The following is a 27,775-nucleotide window of genomic DNA, read 5'->3' on the forward strand; positions in this document are numbered from 1 at the left end:
ATCCAGTGGACATAGTGTACTTAGACTTTCAAAAAGCATTTGACAAGGTACCTCACCAAAGGCTTCTAAGGAAGCTTAGCAGTCATGGAATAAGAGGAGAGGTCCTCTTGTGGATAAGGAATTGGTTAAGAAGCAGAAAGCAGAGAGTAGGAATAAACGGACAGTTCTCCCAATGGAGGGCTGTAGAAAGTGGAGCCCCTCAAGGATCGGTATTGGGACCTGTACTTTTCAACTTGTTCATTAATGACCTAGAATTAGGAGTGAGCAGTGAAGTGGCCAAGTTTGCTGATGACACTAAATTGTTCAGGGTTGTTAAAACAAAAAGGGATTGCAAAGAGCTCCAAAAAGACCTCTCCAAACTGAGTGAATGGGCGGAAAAATGGCAAATGCAATTCAATATAAATAAGTGTAAAATTATGCATATTGGAGCAAAAAATCTGAATTTCACATATACGCTCATGGGGTCTGAACTGGCGGTGACCGACCAGGAGAGAGACCTCGGGGTTGTAGTGGACAGCACGATGAAAATGTCGACCCAGTGTGCGGCAGCTGTGAAAAAGGCAAATTCCATGCTAGCGATAATTAGGAAAGGTATTGAAAATAAAACAGCCAATATCATAATGCCGTTGTATAAATCTATGGTGCGGCCGCATTTGGAATACTGTGTACAGTTCTGGTCGCCTCATCTCAAAAAGGATATTATAGGGTTGGAAAAGGTTCAGAAGAGGGCAACCAGAATGATCAAGGGGATGGAGCGACTCCCTTACGAGGAAAGATTGCAGCATTTGGGGCTTTTTAGTTTAGAGAAAAGGCGGGTCAGAGGAGACATGATAGAAGTGTATAAAATTATGCATGGCATTGAGAAAGTGGATAGAGAAAAGTTCTTCTCCCTCTCTCATAATACTAGAACTCGTGGACATTCAAAGAAGCTGAATGTTGGAAGATTCAGGACAGACAAAAGGAAGTACTTCTTTACTCAGCGCATAGTTAAACTATGGAATTTGCTCCCATAAGATGCAGTAATGGCCACCAGCTTGGATGGCTTTAAAAGAAGATTAGACAAATTCATGGAGGACTGGGCTATCAATGGCTACTAGCTGTGATGGCTGTGCTCTGCCACCCTAGTCAGAGGCAGCATGCTTCTGAAAACCAGTTGCTGGAAGCCTCAGGAGGGGAGAGTGTTCTTGCACTCAGGTCCTGCTTGCGGGCTTCCCCCAGGCACTTGGTTGGCCACTGTGAGAACGGGATGCTGGACTAGATGGGCCACTGGCCTGATCCAGCAGGCTCTTCTTATGTTCTTATGTTCTTATGGGGAAGCCTTCAAATTCGTCCTCTGACGACCAAGAGGGGGATTGAAAAAGAGTGGGTATTGTTTCTTGTGCAGGTTTCTCTAAGGACGGAGCAGAAACGTAATGGGCCCTCTTAGGAGCGCCATGGTGAGATAAATGTTTAGTCTTGGCCAAGGCCTTAGAGTGCTTATACTTGGAAGGCTTGTACTGAGGTAAAGCGATGCGCTGGTGGCTTGGCCCTGCGGAATGTGCCTCCTGCGGCTGCTGGTCTGCCATGGTGGAGTCTAGATACACGCACACAATGGGGAAGGTGCGGTAACACTCATATGCTGAGAGGTGATGAGAAGTAGGCTGTGCACTAAGGTGCCAGGTGCCAAGAGAAAAAAGGCTTGTTTGCTATGGCACTGCAAAAAAGGAGGGATTGGGAACTCACCACAAGAGAGGCACTAATATCGCCCTGATCAGTCAGGGAGCCAAGAAAGTAAGTCAAGCTGCAATATTGGCCACTGGCTAAGTACACACACACAATGGGGAAGTTGCGAGACCGCTACAATACACTGCCAGGAAAAAAATGCCTTTTGAAAAAATGCAGTGTGGCCCAAGGCTAAATACACGCACACAATGGGGAAGGTGCGGTACCGCCAATGTGTACAGAGAGACTAGATTATCGGTAGAAAAAATTGCGTATAACAAAATTGAGTGCACAGAAGTAGATACACAAGCACAATGGGGAAGGCGTGGTATCTCAAAAAACACAGCTTGCTCAAAATGTGCAGCACTCCGCTGCAGATAGGTATTGCAACCCTTGGAAAAGGCACTGAAAAATAGCTGGATAATAAAAAACAAATAGGAAAAAACAAAAGCCAAAAAACAAGAGCCAAAAAACAAGACTAAGAAATAAAAGGAGTACTGGAAACCAGACCTCCTAAAAAAGGCCCCTGCAAGGGTTAACGGCCACCAGAAAGAAACGCTGCCGGCTAGGGCCAAGCAAGAAGCCCTCACATGGCTACGAGCCGCCGGAGGAGCCGCCGGAGGAGCCACGGTAGCGTGGAGAAACAAAAAACGTCGCTTCCAGAAGACGGAGGCCAGAAGAAGCAGCCCAGCCAAGGAAAAAAGGGGACTGCAAAGTCTTGAAGAGGGCAAAAAAATGCTGCCCAGGAGCCGGCATGGGAGGACGGCCGAGGAGGGAGCCGCGGCCGCGAGCTACCCTACTTGAAATGAAAACGGCCCCGGGAGGGGGGGGAACCGCAGCCAAGGATCCCCCGAACAAGAAGGGAGCAGCCGCCACTGCTAAAGGAGGCCGCAGCCGTGCGCCCCCAAACAAAAGGGAGGCAAAAATAAAAGGGGAAGCAGCCGCGCTGCCAACACAAACTGAAAGGGTCAAAGAAAAAAGAAAAAAGAAAGAAAAATGAGCGAAAAAATTCCCAAAAGGGAAAAAACAGACCCAAAATTCCCACACACTCCTAACCAAAAAAGGGGAGGGGGGGAATACAAAGGAAACAGCAAAAATCAGAACAAAGAGAAACTTAGCTACGCTAGTCAGGAATCCAAGTTCTTCGGACGAAGGTGTCAGCTTTTCACTGAGACAGCAGTGTCGGTGGGGGTGCAGGCAGGGCTGGAGATTCCTTGGTAATTGCCAGGCCATAAGTCCTCAGCTGGCAGCTTGGTTATAAATCTGCCAGGCTAGCAAGGAGGAAGCAAGATAAGGGCAGAGGCCATTCAAAGCTTATGTGTCAAGCCAGAAATCCAGAACAGACGTCAGTGAAGGTCCGGGTCTAGTTTGCCGAGAGATCAGTCCAAGTCAAGGTTCAGGGAATAGGAAGGCACACAGTGGTCACGCCTGACGTTGTAGTCAGCAACAAGCTGAAGCCAAGGTTTGACTTTTAAGGAGCAGGTTTGTCAGCAGGTGTGAGCCATCAGTGTTTTGGCCTTAAGTGGCCAGGCCTGCCCTTCTTCTGCCTGACCTTCTGTTGTCTATGTTCTGCAGGTGAGGGGGGAGTATCCTGTTCACTGCCTGCATCTGGCTGAAGGGCTTCAGCTGTGTCTGGGGTGCTCTGCAGCTGAGAAGGAGCTGGGTTCTCAGGAGTTTCCTCCATTTCTCCTTCTGGGTCTGCTGCTTCTGGGTCTGCTGCTGTTACTCCCGAGTCATCCTCGCCTGATGAGTCCTCTGACGGGGCCATGACAGAAGGCAAGAATGGAATGGGGTGGGAGGGGCCCGAGGCCCAGCTTTTAACTCGAGTGCATTCTTGCCTTCGGACACTAAATGGCAGTAAAGCCCAAGTTGATGGCAGGCTACCTGTGGAAAATACTACATGCAAGTTTATGTACTTGTATGTAACATTTAGTTAGTCCCTAAATTAGATACATCAGCAGTTCACATAATTCAGCTCTCCTCCACAAGAATCTGTTACTTTAGCGCTAATTTCTGATTTTTGTGGGCATTTGTGAAGAGTACACATAGTCCTCATGATAAACCTAGTGGTACTGCTGGTATGTGCAAGGGATGTACATCTCAGAGCACCCAAAAAAATTATCATGTGCTGGCAATTAGCAAGTGGGGACAAGAAAGATGGAAGTGAGGAACTTTCCTATGATTATTCCAATGCCTCCTGGTGGCATTATGTAACTAGAGTGGCTATTTGTCAAAAACACAACTTAGCACATATATTCTATCTACATTACAGAGATGTTTTCCCCAACATGACTGGAGAACCATGCTTCATGTTTTTTTTAAATCATGAACATTTCAGAATGCAAATAGTTTTATAAAAAACCTAGTTCTAAAAATCCAATATAAAAATTAAAAGGCTTCCTTGGTTTGCTTAACTACATAACTCAAAAATATGTGTAATGTTGCTTGTCTATTAGGATATAATTAAAAAAAAATTCTCTAAGGACCAAAAAGTGACTAAACAAATTGGTAAACAGTAATTTGGTTGTACATCAACTAGACAATGATATGTACAGCTTTAAAAAGAAAAGGAAATTATTGCAACATCTTTGACTGGAGCACTGACCAGAGTCTTAAAAATGGCACCTTATTACTCAACAGATTGGCTTCCTGAGCACAATGCTACATCTGCTGATTTCCGCCAGTGAAATATAACATGCATACTCAATATTCCTGCAAAGTCAGGAGAATTAATTAAAGATGGTTCAACTCCATCCAAAGTATAGTAAAGAAAATTTCAGCAAGTCGTAGACAGAAAAATCCCAACCACTTTTCACAACATTTATTATATCAAAAATGGTTTAAGCAGCCTTTCCCAATCTTTGGGTCCCCAGATGTCGCTGAACCAAAATTCCCATCATTCCTGACCATTGGCCATGCTGGCTGGGGCTGATGGGAGTTATAGTCCAACAATATCTGGGGACTCCAAGGTTGGTAAAGGCTACAGAAAACAGGTATTTTTGTTGCTGTTTTTTAAAAGAAGCAGACTGTCTAGCTGGTGAACCACAAATTAGACTCTAGTATTTGACTCTGAAAACAGGTACTGGGAGTTCTCATTAAATGTCAGCTGTGAAGAAAACAGCAAACTTGAAACTAGACTTTTTTGTTAAATTATTGTGACATGCTAACTTAAGTGGTTTCTAGCTGCTCCATGTTTCCTACAAAAGAAGAACTGAATAATAATAAAGAAACTCTGGCTTCTCCACAACAACTTACCCCAAATAATGTTTCTGAAATGCTTTAATTTATGCAGTTGTAGTTAATGCAACCAACTCCATATAAAAAGAGTTGGTTTTGTTTCCAAATGATATATGATTATAACTTCAAAAATACAAACAAATGAATAAATAGGAAGGTAAGAAGGCTCAATGCTTGCAATGCCTTTTTTTAAACAGAAATTTTAAGAGGATTCATTTGGGGTTTGTTTAAAATTATAGCATATTCACCTGAATAATAAAAGAGGCTTCTGATGCCATGGGCAGGAAAGCCCTATGGAAGACTTCATCGCTTAGCCACAGGATCAGAAAAAAAAATCACATTTTTTAGGTGTTTGAAATGTGACGTGCAAATGCAACAACAAAAAGGCTAAGGATGGAGATGATAGAGGCCACGGGTCTACATATTCACTTGCTATGCTTTTCACAGGGAGAGCGTGGCAAGCCCTTTCATGGTGAGTACCCACGACAATTCCCAGCCATCTTCCTGGAACCAGGGAGAGTGGAACTCTCACTGTAGCTGTGCTGCACTTCCAAAGTGCTCAGAGCACAACTGGAGGTAACAGGTTCCTATCCCCTTTCCTAAGCTCAAGAGACAACCTGGGGCTTGTCCCTGTTAAGAATGAACTTTGCAGGCACACTGATCCCCCCAACCCTCCTCTACTCATTGGAGCTGTGTAAGAGAGCAAGGATCATTCCTGACCTATCAATGAGCATTAATCCAAGACATCTTACAAATAACTAATCATGGTTAACATAGTCTCAGTTCATTACACTCTGAATCCCAGATGTGGAGAACAAGTAAGGGTGGCTGCTGTCTTCACGTCCTAAGCCTAAGCATCTCAGAAACATGTAGTTGGCCACTATTGCAAACAGAATGCTGGATGTCTGGCTTAACATCTTTATGACAAAACACATTGGATGATATCCAACTAAGTTCTAATCAGAGTAGATCCACTTGTCAGTGGGTCTCCTCTGAGAATGATGACCATTGGTTATCATTCATATACAATAAAAAGGTTCAGTTGTCAGGGAACTGTAACTGGCTGACGCTCCCTCTTAAGCACAGACTCAGATGTAGTTTTGCTTTTGTGTAGTGTGTGAAATGGCCCACATGATCTCCCTTGCTGTGTCTTAACTCTGGGAAACGTTGCTCTGCTCAGCCTATTATGGCCCACTAAAATTCAGGTAGGTTTCACAGTAAAACCTGTACAAACGTTTGCATCCCCAAAGCTGGCAACTGTGAAGCAAGTGTGACCCAGAAAATCTGATGAGTTTCTTCACTACATTTATGCACAAGGATGTCTTCCAAGTGAAATTTCCCCATCAAAATAGATTTTACAAAAATTAAGCAGCTTTCTTTCTTGAGAAAAGCAATAGATACCACTTACCTTATATTTTCCTTTGATAATGCCTTCAAATAATCTTTCCTTTGTTCCATAAAAAGGCAAACAACCACTGAGCAGAATAAAAAGAATCACTCCACAGCCCCACACATCTACAGGCTTTCCATAAGGCTCTCTTTTTACTACTTCTGGGGCCATAAAATGAGGTGTTCCTACCCGTCCTGAAGGAAAATATAAGCATGGCTTCAGTTTTCAAGGAAGGAACACCACAACTAAACATAGAGAAATACCACACAGAGATACAAATTAAATTGAAATTAACTGTGTACTGACCCACACAAAAATGATAGTATGTTGTTTATATTTTGGTAACTGAGCTTTCACACAGAATCTTTATCAAGTTAATGTGTGGCTTATCAATGATACAGTATATGTTGTAAAACGAAATCAGACACTTTATTTTGGCCAGTGCCCAATACTTGATCTCATAAGCCTGACATTTTGCACACTTAATTGTTGTTGTTATGTGCCTTCAAGTCAGTTACGACTTATGGTGACCCAATGAATCAGCGACCTCCAAGAGCATCTGTCATGAACCACCCTGTTCAGATCTTGTAAGTTCAGGTCTGTGGCTTCCTTTATGGAATCAGTCCATCTCTTGTTTGGTTTTCCTCTTTTTCTACTCCCTTCTTTTTCCCCCAGCATTATTGTCTTTTCTAGTGAATCATGTCTTCTCATGATGTGTTCAAAGTATGATAACCTCAGTTTCATCATTTTAGCTTCTAGTGATAGTTCTGGTTTAATTTGTTCTAACACCCAATTATTTGTCTTTTTCGCAGTCCATGGTATGCACAAAGCTCTCCTCCAACACCACATTTCAAATGAGTTGATTTTTCTCTTACCTGCTTTTTTCACTCTCCAACTTTCACATCCATACATAGAAATCGGGAATACTATGGTCTGAATGATCCTGATTAATATGATCAAGGAATTGAACAGAGGTATGTAGATAAGGGCTAGGAATGGTTCTCGATGACCACCACTGAGTTATACAGAAGACAGTTAATGGGAAGCAATATGAGATTCATTTGAGAAGGTACAAAACTTGCTTCCAAACTGGGATCACCAGAAGTAGGGAGAAACTAGCCTCCAATCACATAGTTTTGTCAAGTTCATGCCTGTACTTTTTCCATATGTGAATGCCTCTCATTTATTCCTTTGATGAAGTCTTCTCAACACCAAACAGTGGGTGTTCCAGCCACTATTGACAGGGATCTTGTGGTGGGGCATGGAGTAATGTCCTCCTCCTCGGACAACTCTAGATTTGGACAGGATGGGGCAGTAGGCTTTGAATGCTCTGCTCCAAAACGAAACAGGAACTGGGCTTGAGGGAATACAGGTCTGGGTGAGAAGCATTACTTCTCCTCAGAGAATGGGGTAGAGTCAGATTTCATAGAATCATAAAGTTGGAAGGGGCCTATAAGGCCATTGAGTCCAACCCCTGCTCAATGCAGGAAATGTAATCACAGCCCTACTGCTTTTGATTTGAGATGATGGCTTCAGCAATGGATAAAAGCACAGAAAGTATGGAAGTGAGACTAGGAGTCATTCTCCCGTCCCCTCTCCCACCCACAAAATTTGATAGGCTTTTTAACAAGTCATTCCTATTTTCCCTCATATTGTATATTTCTCTAAAATGGCTGTTTCCCAAATTAAAATCTTTGTCACGCTCTAGATGGGTATTGGAGGCACTGTTTTACAGTTTCGATCCTACCTCCAGGGTCATTTTCAGAGAATGATACCATCTTGTTACCAATGCCATTTAACATCTATATGAAGCCCTTGGGAGAGGTCATCAGGAGATTTGGGGTGAGGTGTCAGCAGTATGCTGATGATATCCAGCTCTATTTCTGTGTAACATCAGAATCAGGAGTGGCCTTGCAAGCCCTGGAACAACGTCTGGCTTGATTTTGAAGTAGACAATGTGTCTGGATTGGCAAAACCCTAAGTGAAGCTTCAGAAAGGTACAGTAGGGCCCCACTCATATGGCGGGTTATGTTCTGGACCCCCACTGAAAAGGGAAAAAAGCAGAAAAGCGGAACGCATTGAATAGAATGGCGCACAACACCCGAAAACCGCCATAAAAGCGGAACAAGTGACGTATGAGTGGGGCTTTAGTCTAATTGCGTCTCATTGAGACCGCTGCATTAGCAAAGCGCTGTAAAGCGAAGTGCCGTAAAGCAGGGCCCTACTGTATTGCCCTTCTACAACTTCAGGAGCTATTTTTGGGAGAGGGGAGGTAAAACTTGCCTCCCTTCCCAAGTTAGGTCAGTGAGATGATCTCAGAGACTCTTTGCCCCTCCCCAGGAACTAGCTTCAGGGGTAGAGAGAGTAGGAGGCAATGGCTGCTTTTCTCTTCCTAAGGCCACTTGAGTAAAGCTGCAGGTATTAAAGCTGTCTCCTTTCACGGCATGCTTATCCTTTCCTGCCTGCACTGGGTCTGGTGAAGTGCTCTGAGCTGCTTCTAGCTGAAAAAAAGGTGGTGCCAGCTTCTGTGGCCTGTAAAAGGTTTACCAGCCTTAAAAGCTATCCCTGCAGTTGCTCATGTAGAGTAAGAAGAGGTCTTGACATAAAAGGAAGTGGGTTAAGAGAGGGGACATAGAAGATGAGTGTCTTTAAGATGTCGGGGCAGGATGGAAATGTACAAACTTAAATTTCAGTGGCACAGAATTAAGCTCTCTTCACTCCTTCCCAGGAGAAATGATCAACTACATATTTATTTAATAATTTTCTATACCATTTTATATAAAAAAATCTAAATATTTTATAAAAAGGAAAACCACAAAATAAAACAATAAAAACCTAATCAAGATGCTTATGATGCCCAGTTGAATAAAAAAGGTTTTGCCTGGGACCTATAATATTGTGAAGTTGGCACCAGATGAACCTCCCGGGGGGGGGGGGGTCATTCCACAAGTAGGACATGACCATTGGAAAAGCCATTTCTCTTTTTTTGTAGTATACCTCTTCTCTGATTAATATGGTAATATCATCTCAATGCAAAGCCATTTAGGGTTTTAAAGGTAAACACCATCACTTCCAATCGGGCTCAGAAGCAAAAATGCTACCAGGGAAGTTCTCCCAGAACCAGCAAGATGTGATCTGAATAAGAAGTGCCAGTCAAAATTCTGGTTGCTGCATTCTGTACCAACTGAAGTTTCCAACAGTATTCAAAGGCAACCGCATGTATAACACTTTGCACTAATCCAAACAGGAGCGTGGATAACCGTGGGCAGACTATATATGTAGCATATCGTCCAAAACAAACCATTTCATGGGTTAACAGGAATCCATCTACAAAAAATTGCCTTTATCCTCTCCTCTCCAGAATCCAGTTCCACAAGCAATTTCTTAGTCATGCCAGAACATGATACTGCTAGAATGTGGCAAAAAATTCAACTCAACAAACTTGCTTTTATATTTAAATATACTAATTATTATAATGCATATCTCATATTGTATACTACAGCACACTCTAATACATAGTTTAAGTTTCTGCTTACTATTTACACTGTTGCAGACTATAGACCTACTTATATTCCATACTTAACACTACTTTGCAATGGCATTTACATTAAATGGACAACATTTTAGTGGCCATTTGCAAAATGGTCAAGGTACAACTAGATTGTTCTTGGGTTTTCTCTAGCTAAATTGCTTTCTTAGCTCATCCTAAATTTATTCTAAACAGGTTTCACCTAATCCAAGAAAAATATTTAACCTGAACATCAGCTTATGAAATCTGCCCAATGTTTGAAACACAGTCATTTCTTACCTCCGGCAACAAGTCCTGATTCCCCTAATTGAATAGCAACGCCAAAACCACCGAGTTTTACAGGTGCCGAATTTTCCTTTGAGGCAAGTAGCACACAGTGTGGCTGAAAAGACAAAATTCCCTCTGACATTTAATTAAAAAAACCACAATGCTGTCATAAACAAAATATTATGACACTAGAAAAGATGCATGTGTCTTTACAACAGTCACAGGCACCGCAGAAATGATAAGACCCCTGGTGCAGGTCTTCAACAAAGAATTATCTGTGCTTTCACAACAGTAGGGCTCCGCTTTTCGGCGTTCCGCTAATACGGCGGTTTTCAATTAGAGTAAGGCCCCACTCATATGGCATTTGTTCCACTTTTACGGCGTTTTGCAGGCGTCGGGTGCCATTTTATTGATGGAGTTTCGCTTTTTGGCGGGGGTCTGGATTGTAACCTGCCGTATGAGTGGGGCCCTACTGTATTTGGAGAAAATACACATGTAGCTGTAATGGTATTAGCCTTAGGAAGACTGCAATTGACATTAATGCAATTGACATCAGCTGAATTGTCCATACTGGCTTATGCTGTGATGCCATCAATTTGGAAAGATAGGAGTAATCTTTGAGTAGGCCACACTTCTTCTTTATCTCACTCACCTGTCAAAGTTGACCTGTGGGAGTGGTGACTGATAACAATTTGGCTCACTGGGCCAAAAAGCTTCCCCGTCCCTGTTTTAATCCCTCATGAGGGTTTCAGAGTTTGTTATACTTCTTAATTTCATTTTTCTTCTATTCATTTGGTTTAGTTTTCTGTGCTGCACAAGTTCAGTCAAAGCAGAATATGTCCAGGAACATATGGAAGATCCCCTGTAAAGCTTCAGCCTAACCTATGCTTCCCTAGGAAGTGTTTCTTGATGCTAACCGGAGTCCTGCCTTCAAAGACAGGAGAAAGTACTCTGTTAAAACAGAGTATCCAACTGCTTCCTTGTTGGCATACATAAGACAGTTAACAAGATGTTGGTTACTTTCTTATGACTTTGGTTCATTCAACCCTCCCTCTGTGCACTCCCAACTAACCCTAACATTAACAAAAATATTAATTATAAGCCTGCTGAATGTTAAAAAGAATGGAATTTAATCAAATTCCTGTAAGTGGAGCACTTCAGTAAGCATATATACATGTCTGACATCCATAAAAATCCAAATACAATTCTAGAGTTAGCTGATAGGACTCATGTATACAAAGCATTTGCATATGCACATTCACAGTGTGTCTGCCAATGTTCTCTTTCAAATCTTATCTAATGGAATAGCTCTCCAAAGTTCCCCCAACCGTCATAGGCACCTTTTGGATACTGTTTGCAGCAAGAAGGTAGGACTTAAAAGTTCACACATAATTCTTTGGAACAGATGATAAATTAGAAATCAAGAACCAGCCACATACTTCAAAATTTCAGCTCAATAGAGACCAAACTAAATAAAAAGTGCTGTCCCTTGACATACAGGTTTGCAACTTTGAAATTCTCTATGCTGTACATAGTCATCATAAGGAAATAGCAAGCACAATTGCTAAATAACTTGAAAAACAATATCATATTGTCCTCAATGTCATTTAACATCTACACAAAACCATTCGGACTAGTCACTAGGAGATCTGGGGAGAGGTGTTACCAATGATGCCCAGTTCTATCTCCCTGTAACATCTGAATCAGGAGAGACAAGGTAAGCCCTGGACCATTGTCTGGGGGCAGGCTGGGTAAGGGCCAAGAAACTGAATATGAATCCCAGCAAAATGGATGTGCTGTGGGTGAGCAGCTTCTGAGTTTGGATAATTGGTCAATTGTCTGCTTTGGATGGGGTTGTACTCCCCCTGAAAGAGCTGATTTGTAGTCAGATGTGTATGTGCATGCTCCTGAAAACATCCCTGTCATTAGAGGCTCAGGTGACCTTAATGACAAAGAGTGCATCAACTATAGCCATTTCTGGACTGGGATAGTTTGACCACTATCACCCATGCACCTCCAGATTGAATTACATCAATGTGCTCTGTTTGAGGCTGCCCTGAAGGCTGGACCAAAAACTACAGCTAGTACAAAAGGCAATGGCTTTACTGCTCACTGGGGAAGAATGTCACCATCAAGTTTCAGCAGCAGAGTAAGAATTGCACCAGTTTCCTATTAGCTATTGTGCTAAATGAAAGGTCTTGATACAGTATCACCTACAGCTTAGGACTACAATATCTAAAAGATCTTCTCATCCCTTCTATACCCAACCAAATATTGTGCGCTGCAGGATGGAACTCTTGCAAATATCATCTCATCAGGAAGTCCATTCCATATGATGTAGGAACTGGGCCTTTAGTGTGATGGCACCTATCCTCTGAACTCCCTCCTATTACATATCCAACAAACTACTGTCCCTATTATCTTTCTGGCCCTATTGAAGACCTTCCTTTTCCCATAAGTGGAGATTTTTATCTTGGTACGTATCTATATTAGACTTGATTTTGTTGTTGTTGTTTCTATGGTTAAATCACTTCATGATTTTATGGGAAGCAATTTATAAAATGTAATAAATAAATAAGATTACATAAAGTATGTACTATTTTCATTTAAATGATTTTGTTCGCAGGTTATTTTATAATAGATGTTATTCTGTTTTCAACAGTATGGGACTGCGTCATCTGCATGGTGCAATTAAAGAGTTCCTGGATTAATTAAGTAACGTTTCCTATTACTTTAAAACCAAGATCATAAATCAACTTCAAACCATGGTTTAAGATTTTGGTGTATTTATGATGCTGATAAATTTTACAGTTTGAATGTAACAGGAAATGATAGTTAATTAACTGTATGTCAGAAAGAGGAGCAGCATGAGGACAGACACACCAGCAGAAAGCTCATGTATATATCTTGTCTTAAGCTGAGATGCATATATCCAAATTGAGTCTATTAAAGGAAACAATGAATACATTTGTCTAATAGAGACTGTGCACTGCAGGAGACAAAACAGCACTGCAAATATTTCTTTAGTGAGTGTCTTCCAATCACCTGATTCATTTACGCAAATTCACAGGTTTTTCTTAAGCTATTTGTACTTCAGTTTTTCGGTTCACACTGTATGAGTTAAACCAATGGTTTATATTTGTTCAGAATGCAAATTAACCCATATTTGATTAAATGTATGTAATTGCTTAAAAACAGCTTCATATATGCAAAAATGAATCCAGATGTATGGGGGGGTGAAGAACTTACAAGTTTTGAAATTGTTTTTATCATATTTGATCTGTATTATACAGTAGGGCCCCGCTTTACAGCGCTTTGCTTTACAGCAATTCGCTAATATAGCGGTCTCAATTAGACTCAATTAGACTAAAGTCCCACTCATACAGCGCTTGTTCCGCTTTACGGCTGTTTTCAGGCATCGCGCACCATTCTATTCAATGGGTTCTGCTTTACAGTGGTTTTCACATTACAGCGGGGGTCCAGAACGTAACCCGCCATATCAGTGGGGCCCTATAGTACTGTACTTTGTTTATATTTTTATTTATGTAAGCCGCCTGGGTCTTTATCGGCAAAAGGGCAGTATATAAAATTGATAAATAGAATAGCAGAGTTGGAAGGGACCTGCAAGGCCATCGAGTTCAACCCCCTGCTCAACGCAGGAATCCAAATTAAAGCATGCCCAATAGGTGCCCGCCCAGCTGCCTCTTGAATGCCTCCAGTGTTAGAGAGCCTACTACCTCCCTAAGTAATTGTTTCCATTGTCATACTGTTCTAACAGTGAGGAAGTTTCTCTGATGTTCAGCTGAAATCTGGCTTCCTGTAGCTTGAGCCCATTATCTTGTGTCCTGCACTCTGGACAACTGAGAAGAGATCCTGGCCCTCCTCTGTGTGACAACCGTTCAAGTACTTGAAGAGTGCCAACATATCTCCCCTCAGTCTTCTCTTCTCAAAGCTAAACATGCCCAGTTCTTTCAGTCCTTTTCATAGGGCTTTGTTTCCAGTCCCCTGATCATCCTCACTGCCCACCTATGAACCTGTTTTAATTTGTCTACATCCTTCTTAAAGTGTGGTGTCCAGAACTGGATGCAGTACTTAAGATCAGGCCTAACCAGTGCCGAATAGAAGACGACTAGTACTTCATGCCATTTGGAACTATAATTCTGTTAATACAGCCTAAAATAACATTTGCCTTTTTTGCAGCCACATAGCACTGTTGGCTCATATTCAGCTTGTGATCAACAATTCCAAGATCCTTCTCGCATGTACTATTGCTGAGTCAAGTACCTCCTGTCTTATAACTATGCACTTGGTTTCTTTTTCCTAGGTGTAGAACGTTGCACTTATCCCTGTTAAATTTCATTCTGTTGCCTTCAGCCCAATGCTCCAGCCTATCAAGATCCTTTTGAACTTTCTGTGTTCCAAGGTATTAGCTATCCCTCCCAAATGTGTATCATCTGCAAGAGTTCCCTGCACATCTTCATCCAAGTCATTAATAAAAATGTTGAAGAGCACTGGGCCCAGGACAAAGCTCTGTGGTACCCCATTTGTTACCTTCCCCTAGTCTGAGAAGGAACCACTGATAAGCACTCTTTGAGTACAATTCTGGAGCCAACTGTGGATCCACCTGATAGTTGTTCCATCCAGCCAACATTCAGCTAGCTTGCTAATCAGACTATCATGGGGCACTTTGTCAAAAGCTTTGCTGGAGTCAAGATATATTATGTCCACAGCATTCCCACAGCGTGCCAGGGAGGTTACCTGATCAAAAATGAGGTAAGATTACTCTGGCAGGATTTGTTCTTGACAAATCCATGCTGGATTCTAGTGATCACTGCATTTTCAAGGTGCTCACAGACTGGCTGCTTTATAATCTGTTCTAGAATTTTGGGATTGATGTCAGGCTGGCTGGTCAGTAGTTCCCAGGTTCCTCCTTTTTGCTGATAGGGATAACATTAGCCCTCCTCCAGTCAGGCAGCACTTCACCTATCCTCCATGATTTCTCAAAAATAGTAGACAGTGGTTCTGAGAGTTTTTCAGCCAGTTCCTCCACTACTCTAGGATGCAGTTCATCGGGCCCCTAGATATTTGAACTCGTTCAAATTAATATTCCTTGACCATGTGTGTTGCGCCCAGACACAAGGGGAGTTAGATCAGGGAGAAGAATCGGATGAGGACAAGGTACCTGGGGGCGTTGAAGGAGGAGAGGACTCTGCCAGGCCACACTTCCTCAGCCAGCACCCCCATTGAGGCAGGTCCCACCCCATCTGCGAGCTCCCCACCTGAGCCATTGGGAAGCAACCCTTCATGCACACCAACCCCACCCATGCAGGAATCCCTGCCTGGCACTTCAAACGCTTCCCCGCCAACCAGCTTCCTGTTGCCTGAGGTCGCACCATCACCTAGCGAAGCCCCACTGTCGGATGGATCATCGGAGGCGCACCCCCCTCACTCCGTGCGAGAAGAGGGACTTTCAGAGGGTGGAACTTCAGAGGAGCCATTGTTTACGGGCAAAGACCTTCCCTACTTAAGCAGGTACCCACCCAGGCTCTAGTGCTGAATCAACTCTCCCCACATGCTGCAGAGACTGATTAGGTAGACTAAGGGAAACTAGTGAGTCAGAGTAGAAAGGTTTATGAAGCACACTGCTTTGGATGTAACCATCACACTAACAAAATGAGAATTAAACTGAACCTCGTCTCTGTCTTGGACTCTGGGCAGGACAATTTGTCTATCAATCTCAAGATGCAATCCTGCCCCTTCATGTTTCCCGGAGGGTCAAAGACCCTCTTTTGGGAGAAGACTGAGCCAAAGCAGAAATTGAGCACTTCTGCCTTTTCTTTGGCATCTGTTATCATTTGCCATCCTGACAGAATAGCTGTACCACCATTTCTTTTCTCTGTCTTTTACTATGCACATATGTGAAGAAAGCGTCTTTGTTGCTTTTGGCATATCTCATTAACCTCAGCTCATGCCTTCCTGACGCCATCCCTGCAATTCCATGCTACCTGACTGCACTCTTCCTTTGTCGCCTGCCCTTCCTTCCACTTCCTATGTGTGTCCTTTTTCTGTTTTCAGGTCATCTCTAACTTTTTCTGAAGCCACACTGGTTTCTTCTGTTGTCTTTCATGCTTTTTTTCTTGTTGAAATTGTTTGCATATGTGCCTTTAGTATTTCCTTTTAAAGAAACTCCCAACTATCTTGGACTTCTTTTCTCATTAGGGCCGCTTGCCATGGAACCTTACTTATAATTGTTCTGAGTTTATTAAAATCACCTTTCCTGAAGTAAGGTAAAGGTAAAGGTGTCCCCACACTTGTAGTGAGAGTCGTTTCCGACTCTTAGGGTGATGTCTTGCGACGTTTACTAGGCAAACCGTATATATGGGGTGGGATTGCCAGTTCCGTCCCCAGCCTTTCTTTACCCCCCAGCATATGCCGGGTACTCATTTTACCAACCACGGATGGATGGATGGAACACTGAGTGGACCTCGACCCCTTTTACCGGAGATTCGACTTCCTCCTTTCGTTGTAATCGAACTCCGGCCATGAGCAGAGCTTTGGCTGCATTACCGCCGCTTACCACTCTGTGCCACGGAGGGTCATATTCCTGAAGTACAGGATATGATTTCTACTAAATCAAAGTAGAAAAATAATTCTGTGAATCCATTCTCAGAAAAGTGTACCATAGCTATGCTGTTAGCTGCTATGCTTTTTCTAGTTGTTTGAATCACAATATCATGATATAATCTAAAATCTCTTTTAGATAAGCTTTGTTTTGGCTATAGCTTATGGTTTGCAAGGAGAGAGCTTCACTATGAGCCCAGGATTGGATGACACCTTGGCTTACATTGATGTGTTATGGTTGTTTAAACAACATTGTGGAGGAACAAAGCAGCTGGGAGCTATTCTCCAAGAGCCCACACATTTGCAAGGTCCTAGTAAGCCATAATTTGGCTTACAATGTTGGGCAAACAAAGCCTATGAAGTGGGGGAGCAATTGGTGAAAAAGCAGATTTTACTAGAACAGGAAAAACACTGGTTTAAGCTGCAAGTTTTGTGTAACTCCTGCAAAAGTTTCTCTGCATGAACTCCTTTGTACCATCTTTTAAAGCAAATATAACGAAAAGCTCTCTAAATATGTCTGATGCCTTCTTGTTAAATTATATTTTTGCAACAATTTCTCATTTTGAACTTCCTTGATTCAGTACTACTTCCTTGGTGTTTTACACCTAAAAAGTGTTAGCAAAACCTGTGCATGTTTTGTACATCTCCTCCTCTGTCAATATCAACCTCACATTTAACATATCAGCAGCAAAATTTGTAACACACATACATACACACACTAGCAGCAACCTCATTTCTCCGAAGTGCCAGTCCTTACGTAGCCAAAACATCATGCACAAGAGGGACGTATCAGCAGTTTGGGGAATGACAAGTTTTAAAGAAGCACAAAAAAGTTAGGGGAAAAAATTAAAGTTATATTTAAAAAGATCAACAAAAATACTTCAGAGGTGGCTATGCTATTATGGACCTAACATTCTCTTTCTTTAGACAAAACAAAAACTTTCAGAAGAATAGCTGGAATGGAATACTGAAGAATTGAGAATTATCAAATTTGACAGCATATTTCATGCCTGGAAAAGGATTGTTGGCAATACTGTCTTTCACAGAAAAAGTCATTGTCTCCCATGGGCAAGACGAGACCTACTCTTAATCATGATTCAGACCTCAGAAGTAGGTTCCAGAATCACATACTTTCCTTAAGAAAGATTTCCCCTCTTCTGCCTTAACCGTGATTAAGCTGTGCCTCATTAGCTACTTAAAATCATGGTTAAAGCTAACTGGGATTTCTCTTGAAATGTGTTTATTATTTTCAGGTGTGGCAGCTCTGCTATTAGGATGCGTTTTTGCATTCCCCTGACTCATTATATTTATTCTCTACTATATCTCAATTTGTGTGTATATGTACCTGCCACTCCCACCGTGAATCTTCGTATAGGCTGTAGATGATGCAACTGATGCTTACCAGTTTAAAATAAACCTAGGCAGAACTTTCTAAGACACACTTCCTCTCCTTCCTTCCTCCATCACAAGTGGTAAAAGGATGATTCAGTAGCAGATACTCCCTCGCTAACCAGAAAGTATTTCCTTTTATTACATTCATAGCAAAAACAAAATAAGTTCAACTATGCTAGTACGTTAAGAGTAGAAAAACAGTTTACATTCTTAACAGGTTGAAAAGCACTTTTGTCGAGAACATCTACTACTTTCCTTTCACAGCTGTATTTCCTCTTTTAAAAAAGACAAAAGTGTTAAGACTGTCATCTGAATAATATTGATAAGCAATTTTACTGAACAGTAGCATATACTTGAAACAATAGGAAGCTGAAACAATTATTAGGGGCGGCTAGGCCTATTCTCCTACCTCTTGTGTAGATTAAGTTGCAGTAATGTTTTATGCTAATTCAATCACAAAAAGCTATGAGATGCTTACGGCTTTTAGACATACTACGAATATACACAATTTTAATACTTTTTCCTCTCTGTATGTGTGTATGTATTAAAGTCTTGTCCTATGTTTGCTGACTTGAAAGCAGACCTATTTATGGGTTGTATTCAACTAATTTTTACTCAGAGCAGAACCATTGAAATTAATGGACCTAAGTTAGTAATGGCTATTAATTTCAATGGGTCTTCTCTGAGTAAAAGTTAGTTGAATACAATCCTATATTGGTCTTGCACCTGGGCAAGTGTGTATAGGATTTTAACCGCAGCACAATCTAATTCATACCTATTGAGGAGTACACCCCACAGACCTCAGCGGAGGTTATTTTTCTCACACACATCCTTCAGTATAAATATATATGTTGTTATATTAAAACACACTACTAAAATTTTGATGTTAAATCCAGGTTCATGTTTTCGTTTCATTTTTGTTTTAATTCTAAATCAAGGTTCATGATTTCATGTTCCACAATTAGATCATATTCTAAATCACGCACACAAACTAAGTACAGTAGAATTTGATTTCACATTTTGAAACTGCCTTTAAATAAGTTTGATATCTTTTTATGAGGTCAAAGCCACCATATTTCTGCTTCAGTATGGTTTTGGATATCAGTTCTTAATAGGATCAGGTACCAACATGCAAAAAGATTTTCACAGAAACTTTTTTCAAATTAATGCATAATGAAATTCTTACAGCCACAGACCAACCGTATTGCCAGAAGTCATTTATCAACTTCCTAACAAGGTCTTTGTTCCGTTTCAAACAAGCCTTTGCCTAAACCAGGTGGGGAACCTGAGGCCCTCCAGATGCTGCGGGTTGTCATCAGCCCCAGCCACCACAGCTGGTGGTAAGGGATTATGGGATGTGTAGTCTAGCAACATCTGGAGGATGACAGGTGCCACTCACCTACCCTGGCTTAAATCATGATAATTATTATTTGGTACATCTTGAGAGCATATTTTTGTTGGGTTCAAGAATTTTCTTATGCACTAATTGTGAGCTAGAAAAATTAAAACCAAAGTGAAATGGACCTTATTTCCTTTTTTCAACCAATTCCAATTGTGTCAATCATATAACTTGATATTGCTCTCAACTATTGGCTGTTTCTTACATTTCTTCAGAGCAGGACTTCCAAGGTGAAATCTTCTGGCTTTTAGTATTTTTAACTGTATTTCACAGAGTTAAGATTAATTTGACTATAATATTGGTGCACAGAATAGTGGAGTTGGAAAGTCCAATAAGGCCATCGAGTCGAATCCCCTGGTCAATTCAGGAATCCAACATAAAGCATACCAACAGGTGGCTGTCCAGCTGCCTCTTGAACGCCTCCAGTGTTGGAGAGCCCACCACCTCCCTAAGAAATTGGGTCCATTGTCTAACAGGAAGTTTTTCCTGATGTTCAGTTACCTGGCTTCCTGTAACTTGAGCCCATTATTCCGTGTCCTGCATTCTGGGATGATCGAGAAGAGATCCTGGCCTTCCTCTGTGACAGCCTTTCAAGTACTTGAAGAATGCTATCATATCTACCCTCAAGTAGTATGTGCTTCTTAAGGCTAAACATGCCCACTTCTTTCAGTCTCTCCTCATAGGGCTTTGTTTCCACTCCCCTGATCATCCTTGTTGCCCTCCTTCTGAAAGCATGGTGTCCAGAACTGGAAGCAGTACTCAAGATGAGGCCTATCCAATGCTGAATAGAGGGGAACTACTACTTCACTACCAACGAGATTACCTGATCAAAAAATGAAATAAGACTATGCTGGCTTCTAGTAATTATTGCATTGTTTTCAAAGTTCTTACAGACTGACCACTTTATAATGTGCTCTAGAAATTATCTCAGGGATTGTTGTCAGACTGAATGGTCTCTAGCTCCCAGGTTCCTCCTGTTTGCCCTTTTTGCAGATAGAGACAACATTAGCCCTCCTCCAGTCATCCATTTCTGAGAGTTCTTCAACCAGTTCCTTCAATACTCCAGGATGCAGTTCATCAGGCCCTGGAGATTTTAACTTGTTCAAAGTAAAAAGGTATTCCTTGACCATTTGTTTGTCAATCTCAAGTTGTAATCCTGCCCCTTCAACTTCACATTTGCCAAGAGGGTCATAGACCTTCTTTTGGGAGAAGACTGAGTCAAAGTAGGAATTGAGCACTGTTAACTTTTCTTTGTCATCTATTTTGCCATCCTCACTGAGCAGCTGAATCGCCATTTCTTTTCTCTGTCTTCTTATGCATGCACCTGAAGAAAGTTTTTTTGTTGCTTTTAGCATTCCTTGCTAGCCTCAGCTCATTCTCAGCTTTAGCCTTCCTGACACCATCCCTCCAATTCTGTGCTACCCGTCTGTACTTTTCCTTTGTGGCCTGGCCTTCTTTTCACTTCCTCATGTGTCATTTTTTATTTTAAGGTCATCTCTAAGCTTATTGTGAAGCCGCTGTCTTCCAACTTTTTTCCTGGTTGGAATTGTATGCAATTGGTTCCTTTAGAATTTCCTTTTTTAGGAACTCCCACATGTTGACTCTTCTTTCACTTTCTTTTGCCCAAGGAAGATCTCAAATATTTTAATCACTTGCTATTTATACAATGCCACAACATTACCATCTTGCTATATCTACGCTAGTATAGCTTGCAACTGTGATGTATAGCAGGATGTTGTTGTTATGTGCCTTCAAGTCGATTACGACTTACGGCAACCCTATGAATCAGCGACCTTCAAGAGCATCTGTCATGAACCACCCTGTTCAGATCTGTGGCTTCCTTTATGGAATGAATCCAGCTCTTGTTTGGTCTTCCTCTTTTTCTATCCCCTTCTGTTTTTCCCAGCGTTATGGCCTTTTCTAGTGAATCCTGTCTTCTCATTATGTGTCCAAAGTAGGATAACCTCAGTTCCATCAATTTAGCTTCTAGTGACAGTTCTGGTTTAATTTGTTTTAACACCGACATATTTGTCTTTTTTGCAGTCCATGGTATGCGCAAAGCTCTCCTCCAACACCACATTTCAAATGAGTTGATTTTTCTCTTATCCACTTATTTCACTTTCCAGCTTTCACATCCATACATAGAGATCAGGAATACCATAGTCTAAATGATCCTGACTTTAGTGTTCAGTGATACATCTTTGCATTTGAGGACCTTTTCTAGTTCTCTCATAACTGCCCGCCCCAGTCCTAGCCTTCTTCTGATTTCTTGACTATTGTCTCCATTTTGGTTAATGACTGTGCCGAGGTATTGATAATCCTTGACAATTTCAATGTCCTCATTGTCAACTTTAAAGTTACATAAATCCTCTGTTGTCATTACTTTATTCTTTTTGACGTTCTGATCTGCCTTCTGACCTGGGGGTCTCATCTTCCAGCACTATCTCGTGTTGCATTTTGGATATTCTGTTCATAGGGGTTTCGTGGTAAGAGGTATTCAGAGGTGGTTTACCACTGCCTTCCTCTGAGTTTGGATGCATATTAGTCTGGTGTCTCAGCTTTGACCATTCTGCCTTGGGTGACCCTGCCAGGAGTCTAGCCTCATGGTCTAGACTCCTGATGGCATTGTTCTCAGCTTCTTCAACACTCTCAAACCCCCTCACCACATTAAGGCGTGCATCCTAAAGGGGGATAGCAGGATAGACATGGAAAATCATTCTGCCATTTTTTAAAAAATTAAGACTTACATATTACCTTCTTGGCCTTCTGTCATTTTAAAATTGATGCTGTAATTATTATTGGTCAGGAACAATAATTTGGGAATGATACTCATTTTATCAGGGAGATTTTACTCAGCTACAAAAGGTCAAGATATTTCCATTGATAATGATTCCTTAAAATTTAACTAATAAACCAGATCAATTTTTACTGGGTGACATCCAATGTTAATCATTTTCAGAATAGACCTACTAAAATCAATGGACAAGCTATATGTGTGTATGGTTTTAATATTGGAAACAGTTTAATCTTATTTTAATGTAGACTTTGTATGTTTTTAGTTATATGTATTTTTTATCTGGAAGCCGCCATGAGTTCCAGTTTTGGAAAAATGTCGGGGTATAAATAAAGATAATAATAATAATAATACTGATTTCAATGGATCTACATTGGGTATCACTCACTCAATTTATTCTAAAACAGGTACTCCAGATATTTTATCCATTTTGGATACCAAATAATTATTTGTTAAGTAGACAATCCTTAAGATGCTACCCAACTAATAGCAAGCTGCATTTTGTATTTTTTGAAGCCACTATTTTTTTTTTTAAAGTATGGCACATGAAACTGTATACACTATTTGTTTATTATTACATGTTATCTATGCAATAGCCTAAGCACTTGGGTACTGGCCTAATACCAAATCTTGTGGGAATTTCTGTTTTTCCCCTTTTTAAAAAAAGTAGAAGAATTAAATGGAGCAAAATATAAACTGAACAGTTATAACTGCAAACACGTTCATAAATTGTTTCTGGGCGAAAGGCATGACCAAAATAAGGCTTATGAGCTTCTAATCTGTAAGAAAAGTTAGTCAACATGTTCTACACATCTGACAACAAAGCAACTATTTCATTACAGATGCAATTGTACTCATTGCTCTACCTTCCATTTTATTTCAGGCAAGATCAGTAAAGTATAAGTGAACATATAAGGATAATCTTTGCAGTGAATGTTTATTAAGAATTTGACTTGAATGCACCCCAGAGAAGATGAACATTTCCAACTTCATGAATTTTTCACTTACTGAAAGAGTCTCCAGGAACAATCAAAATGAAACTGGAAAAATGTTCTCAGAAATGCACAATGCTACTTACTGTGTCATGATAGAGAAGTCACTATCTTTAGCTTTACTATTTTTATATTCAGTCATTTTTGTCATTGGATTGGTTGGCAATGTTACTGCCTTGTATGTTTTTCTGTTCACTCACTGCAAGAAGAACTCGATCCAGGTTTATCTGCTTAATGTTGCCATTGCAGACCTCTTACTGATCTTTTATCTCCCTTTCCGAATACTCTACCATATAACCCAAAACACATGGCTGTTGGGCTTGACTGTTTGCAAGATTGTAGGAAACTTATTTTATATGAACATGTACGTTAGCATAGTACTACTAGGGCTGATCAGTTTGGACCGTTATGTAAAGATTAACAGATCTGTACATCAACCTAAAGTGCCAACCACAAAACAAAGCATATATTTATGTTGTACACTGTGGACTGTTGCAATAACAGGATTTATACTGATGGTTGTTCAGTCTACCAGGAAGGAAGATAAACATTCTGCAATGTGTTTTCATTACAGAGAAAAACAAAATGCAAAAATGGAAGCAGGTTTTAATTATATTCTTGTTATAATATTTTGGATTGTTTTTATTCTACTGATCCTGTCATATATTAAAATTGCAAGCAACCTTCTGAAAATTTCCAAGAAGAGAATAAGTTTTCCTCATACTAGAAGGTATACTGCCATTGCACGGAACTCTTTCATAGTACTCATAATTTTTACATTATGTTTTGCTCCTTATCATATTTTCCGATTTATTTACATCACTTTACAACTACACAATACCTCCTGCTCCTGGAAACAGATCATTCACAAATGCAATGAGATTATGCTGGTCTTCTCATCATTCAACAGTTGTTTAGATCCAGTTATGTACTTTTTAATGTCCAGAAGCGTCCGGAAAACTGTACTTCAACTGATTTGTAAGAGACTTCATGTGGATTCTAGCATGAATGAGAGTGGGGTTACCCTTGAAAACGGTCCAGAAATTGCAGCTGGTACAGAATGCGGCGGCACGCTTGATCAAGCATAGCCGTCGCCGGGATCATATCACTCCGGTGTTGGTAGACCTAGACTGGTTACCAGTTGTTTACCGGGCCCAATTCAAGGTGTTGGTGTTGACCTTTAAAACCCTATACGGTTTCGGCCCAGTTTATCTGAAGGAATGCCTCCAGTATCACCAATTATGCCGCCAGACAAGATCAGCCACACAAGACCTTCTCTCGGTCCCACCAGTCAAAACAGCTAGGCTGGTGCGGACCAGAGAGAGGGCATTCTCGATTGTGGTCCCCACCCTCTGGAATTCCCTTCCTTTTGATCTCCGACATGCCTCCTCCCTGATGGGTTTTCGCTGAGCCTTAAAGACCTGGCTATTCAGGCAGGCCTACAGGATTTTTGGGGTGGATTAGTTTTTATGATGTATTAATTGAAGGATGGTTTTAGATTAACTGATGATTGTGGCTTTTTGATTTGTATATTGTATTTTATTATGCTATTGTACGTCGCCTAGAGTGTCCGTTAGTTCGGATAGATAGGCGACTCACAAATAAAATTTTATTATTATTATTATTACTTCAGAAACTAAACAAGGACATTATTTTCAAGATAACCCTGAAAACCCCAGCCAGCATTCCAGAATGTATCATAATAAGATTAACAATTAACAGCCCTATACATATCTATTCAGAAGCAAGTTCCATTGAGTTCAATGAGGCTTATTCCCAAGTGAGTGGGTATAGGATTGCATCCTTAACAGAACCTCTCAATATATACTAAAATGTTTTACACCAAAGGTAACTGCTGGTATTGATGCTTCCAGAAAGTATTGTTTTTACCCTAGTACTGCATCTGTATATAAAGTGGAAAGGATTTTGAAAAGTGCTTGTGGGGGTATAGAGTATATTAGAAACACGGAAATACTCCTCTACTCAAATGTATGTAATAGTGTTTGCATTCATTCTCAATAACATTTTATACCTGGACTGTATACTACAGATTTACATTAACAAAAACTATTTGTGCCAATGTATTCCAACTATTTTTTCTATATACTGTATACTTGTAAACAAGTTAGTTAACTAATACACAACATAAATGCAATTTTAATATTACATATTTTCTTTCTGTTTTAACATAAAATATGTATAAAATAAAAATTATCATGTAAAGCAGGAAGAACAAATGATAAAAACCACTTTATATGACTCTGAAAAAAGTTGATTTCTTGAATCAATATGGTTTGTTATTAACAAAGTTCCTACTTTGCAGGAATAAGTGATAGTTTTATTTTTTCAGTAATATTGAAAACATATCAGAATTTGTGGAGCTCAGATTGAACTATTTCCACTAAGACATATAATGCGAACAATTTAATAAACACCCTTATTCTCTTCAGAGGGCCAGTGGTGATGAAGAAGAATTGACTGAGAATGCAATCTTAAATAGACTTACTAGGGAGTAATGCACTAGCAGTCAAAGTGCCATTGCTTGCCTGGCTTCCCAACATCAAGTGTTGCTGCTACCAAGAGGGAGAGGAGCAAGGCATGGAGATCTTGGCACGGGTGCATCAGCATCGGATTGGCTCTGCTGCTGTATCCACACCATAATGAGCACCCTGCACCTCACCCTTCCCTCTCTCAATAATAGTCAGCAAATCTCATTATTGGGAAGCCAGGTGAGCAATGCTGCCTCTTGCCAACTGCTACTGAGTAAATATGCTTAGAATACACTGCATGTGTACTAAGGGCTACAAGAAATCAGAAGACTCATCCTAACTATGCTTGCTATTTCTTTACTATTAAAGTTGCAACTGTAACAGAACTGGTCGAAATAGAGATCTGATTGCCCCAAATTCTATATTGCATTTTCCTGATGATGGCTACTAACCTGTTGCTAGCACTATTGAATTAGAAATTATTGGAAGACATTCCGTGTTGCAGAGCATGGATGCCAAGAAGGACAGGGTTGACGTCCTCTGTACAATGACGTTTTAAAAAGGGCAATGGCATGTACAGGATGCCATGCAAGAATGAAAAGGCTGTATATGCTGGAACTCACTCCTCACAACTATATTAAAGGTATAATAGCACTGTCAGTCATTGCATCGGGATCATCCTAAAGAAAAAAAACTCTCTAAAAAAATATCAAAACAACAAAAGACACCTTCCACTTAATAAATATTTGTCTCCTAGCTGGTAATTCGTATGTTACACATAGCTTGTTTATAGTTGAACTCTAAAAAGATCTGCACTTTTTGATACTATTAAAATAAAAATGAGAAACATTACAGTGGGTTTGGGCATTCTAAGTTGCTGCAGTGGTTAAAATCCCTTTGAAATGTTCCCAATTAGAAAGGGTCAGGTACTGCATATGACCTTTTGACCTCAACTGAAGCACACTACTGGTAGGTGATCGCTTGCTCCAGCATTAGTTTTTGCAATTAGCAGTAAGCATTAGCAATAAGGAAACTTAGAAGATGGTTGCACGTATTATGACTAATGGTTTTTTATCAGTCTGTTTCCAACATACATTGCCAAATTCACTACCTAGCAAGCTTCTGTACACTAACAGGTCTACGAAGACAGTCATAACTGTGTCCACTAGTGTCTCAGCCCATATCTGGATCCAGTGCTGGCAAAACTATACTAGTAAGAACCTTGGCCACGTCACCACAGAGTTACAGCACTAGGCAGCCACAGTCTGTTAAAAGGGACATGTGTGGAATATATGCATTCAGTATATTCATACAAATGCTACTATTCAACTTGGAAAGATCCTTGCAAATGCACACAGACAAAAGAATATGATTTTAAGGTATAATTTAAAAATTATAATTTAAATAATGTGCAGAACGCGACAACAAAGTAAGTTTTATTGAGTTACACATTTCATAGGCAATGGAAGCCATTTACAGGCAATATCATACACTATTTCTACTTTTATTTGATATGTAACAAAACAGTTTTGAAATATCTTAAGATTTTCATCAGATTCTCTCTGACGTGGTTCAAGAAAAACCAAGATCAAAACTCCCTTCAATGCAAAGAATTGGCTGTAGAGTTCTTTGAATCCCGGCCCTGATTTAACCTCACTTGTATCACATAGCAACTATTTTTATTTAGTGATTAGGGATAACCTGTGATTGTTGTAATTTATGCACCTCCCTGAACACATAAAAAAAATCAATATATGTAATATCACAGAAAGAGAATAACATTTATTGTCCTGTAAAGAAGATAACAGAATATACGAGGATAAGAATTGCATGCAACTCAGTATTTCATCTCAAATATCCTACTCATATATTTAAAAATCCAGCTATTACAAAATTATAAGAGAGGTTATTGAAGTCAATTCTTAAGGAAGATCTACATGACGATAACAAAATCTAAGCTAAAA

General features: G+C 40.5%; 2 protein-coding genes across 10 annotated transcripts in view; one reads left to right on the forward strand and one right to left on the reverse strand.

Moving 5' to 3' along the window:
- Nucleotides 1-27,775, reverse strand: part of CASK (calcium/calmodulin dependent serine protein kinase) — a 315,472-nt gene that overhangs the window by 149,698 nt on the left and 137,999 nt on the right. For 8 of the 9 annotated variants that reach the window (XM_061627480.1, XM_061627481.1, XM_061627484.1 and 5 more), the window contains exons 6-7: nucleotides 10,137-10,239; nucleotides 6,347-6,522 (exon numbers count right to left, since the gene is read on the reverse strand). In XM_061627480.1, coding sequence (XP_061483464.1) covers nucleotides 6,347-6,522; nucleotides 10,137-10,239 — 279 coding nt within the window. Of the gene's footprint in view, nucleotides 1-5,186; nucleotides 5,243-6,346; nucleotides 6,523-10,136; nucleotides 10,240-27,775 lie in introns of those variants that run through there. The other variant, XM_061627487.1, reaches the window with a different exon arrangement.
- GPR34 (G protein-coupled receptor 34) lies at nucleotides 23,307-25,041 on the forward strand. The gene is made up of 2 exons (XM_061629322.1): nucleotides 23,307-24,337; nucleotides 24,948-25,041. The coding sequence occupies exons 1-2, from the start codon at nucleotides 23,322-23,324 to the stop codon at nucleotides 25,039-25,041; spliced, it is 1,110 nt and encodes a 369-aa protein (XP_061485306.1). The 5' UTR covers nucleotides 23,307-23,321.

This window comes from Rhineura floridana, chromosome 5 (assembly GCF_030035675.1).
Source record: "Rhineura floridana isolate rRhiFlo1 chromosome 5, rRhiFlo1.hap2, whole genome shotgun sequence".
Lineage (NCBI taxonomy): Eukaryota > Metazoa > Chordata > Lepidosauria > Squamata > Rhineuridae > Rhineura > Rhineura floridana.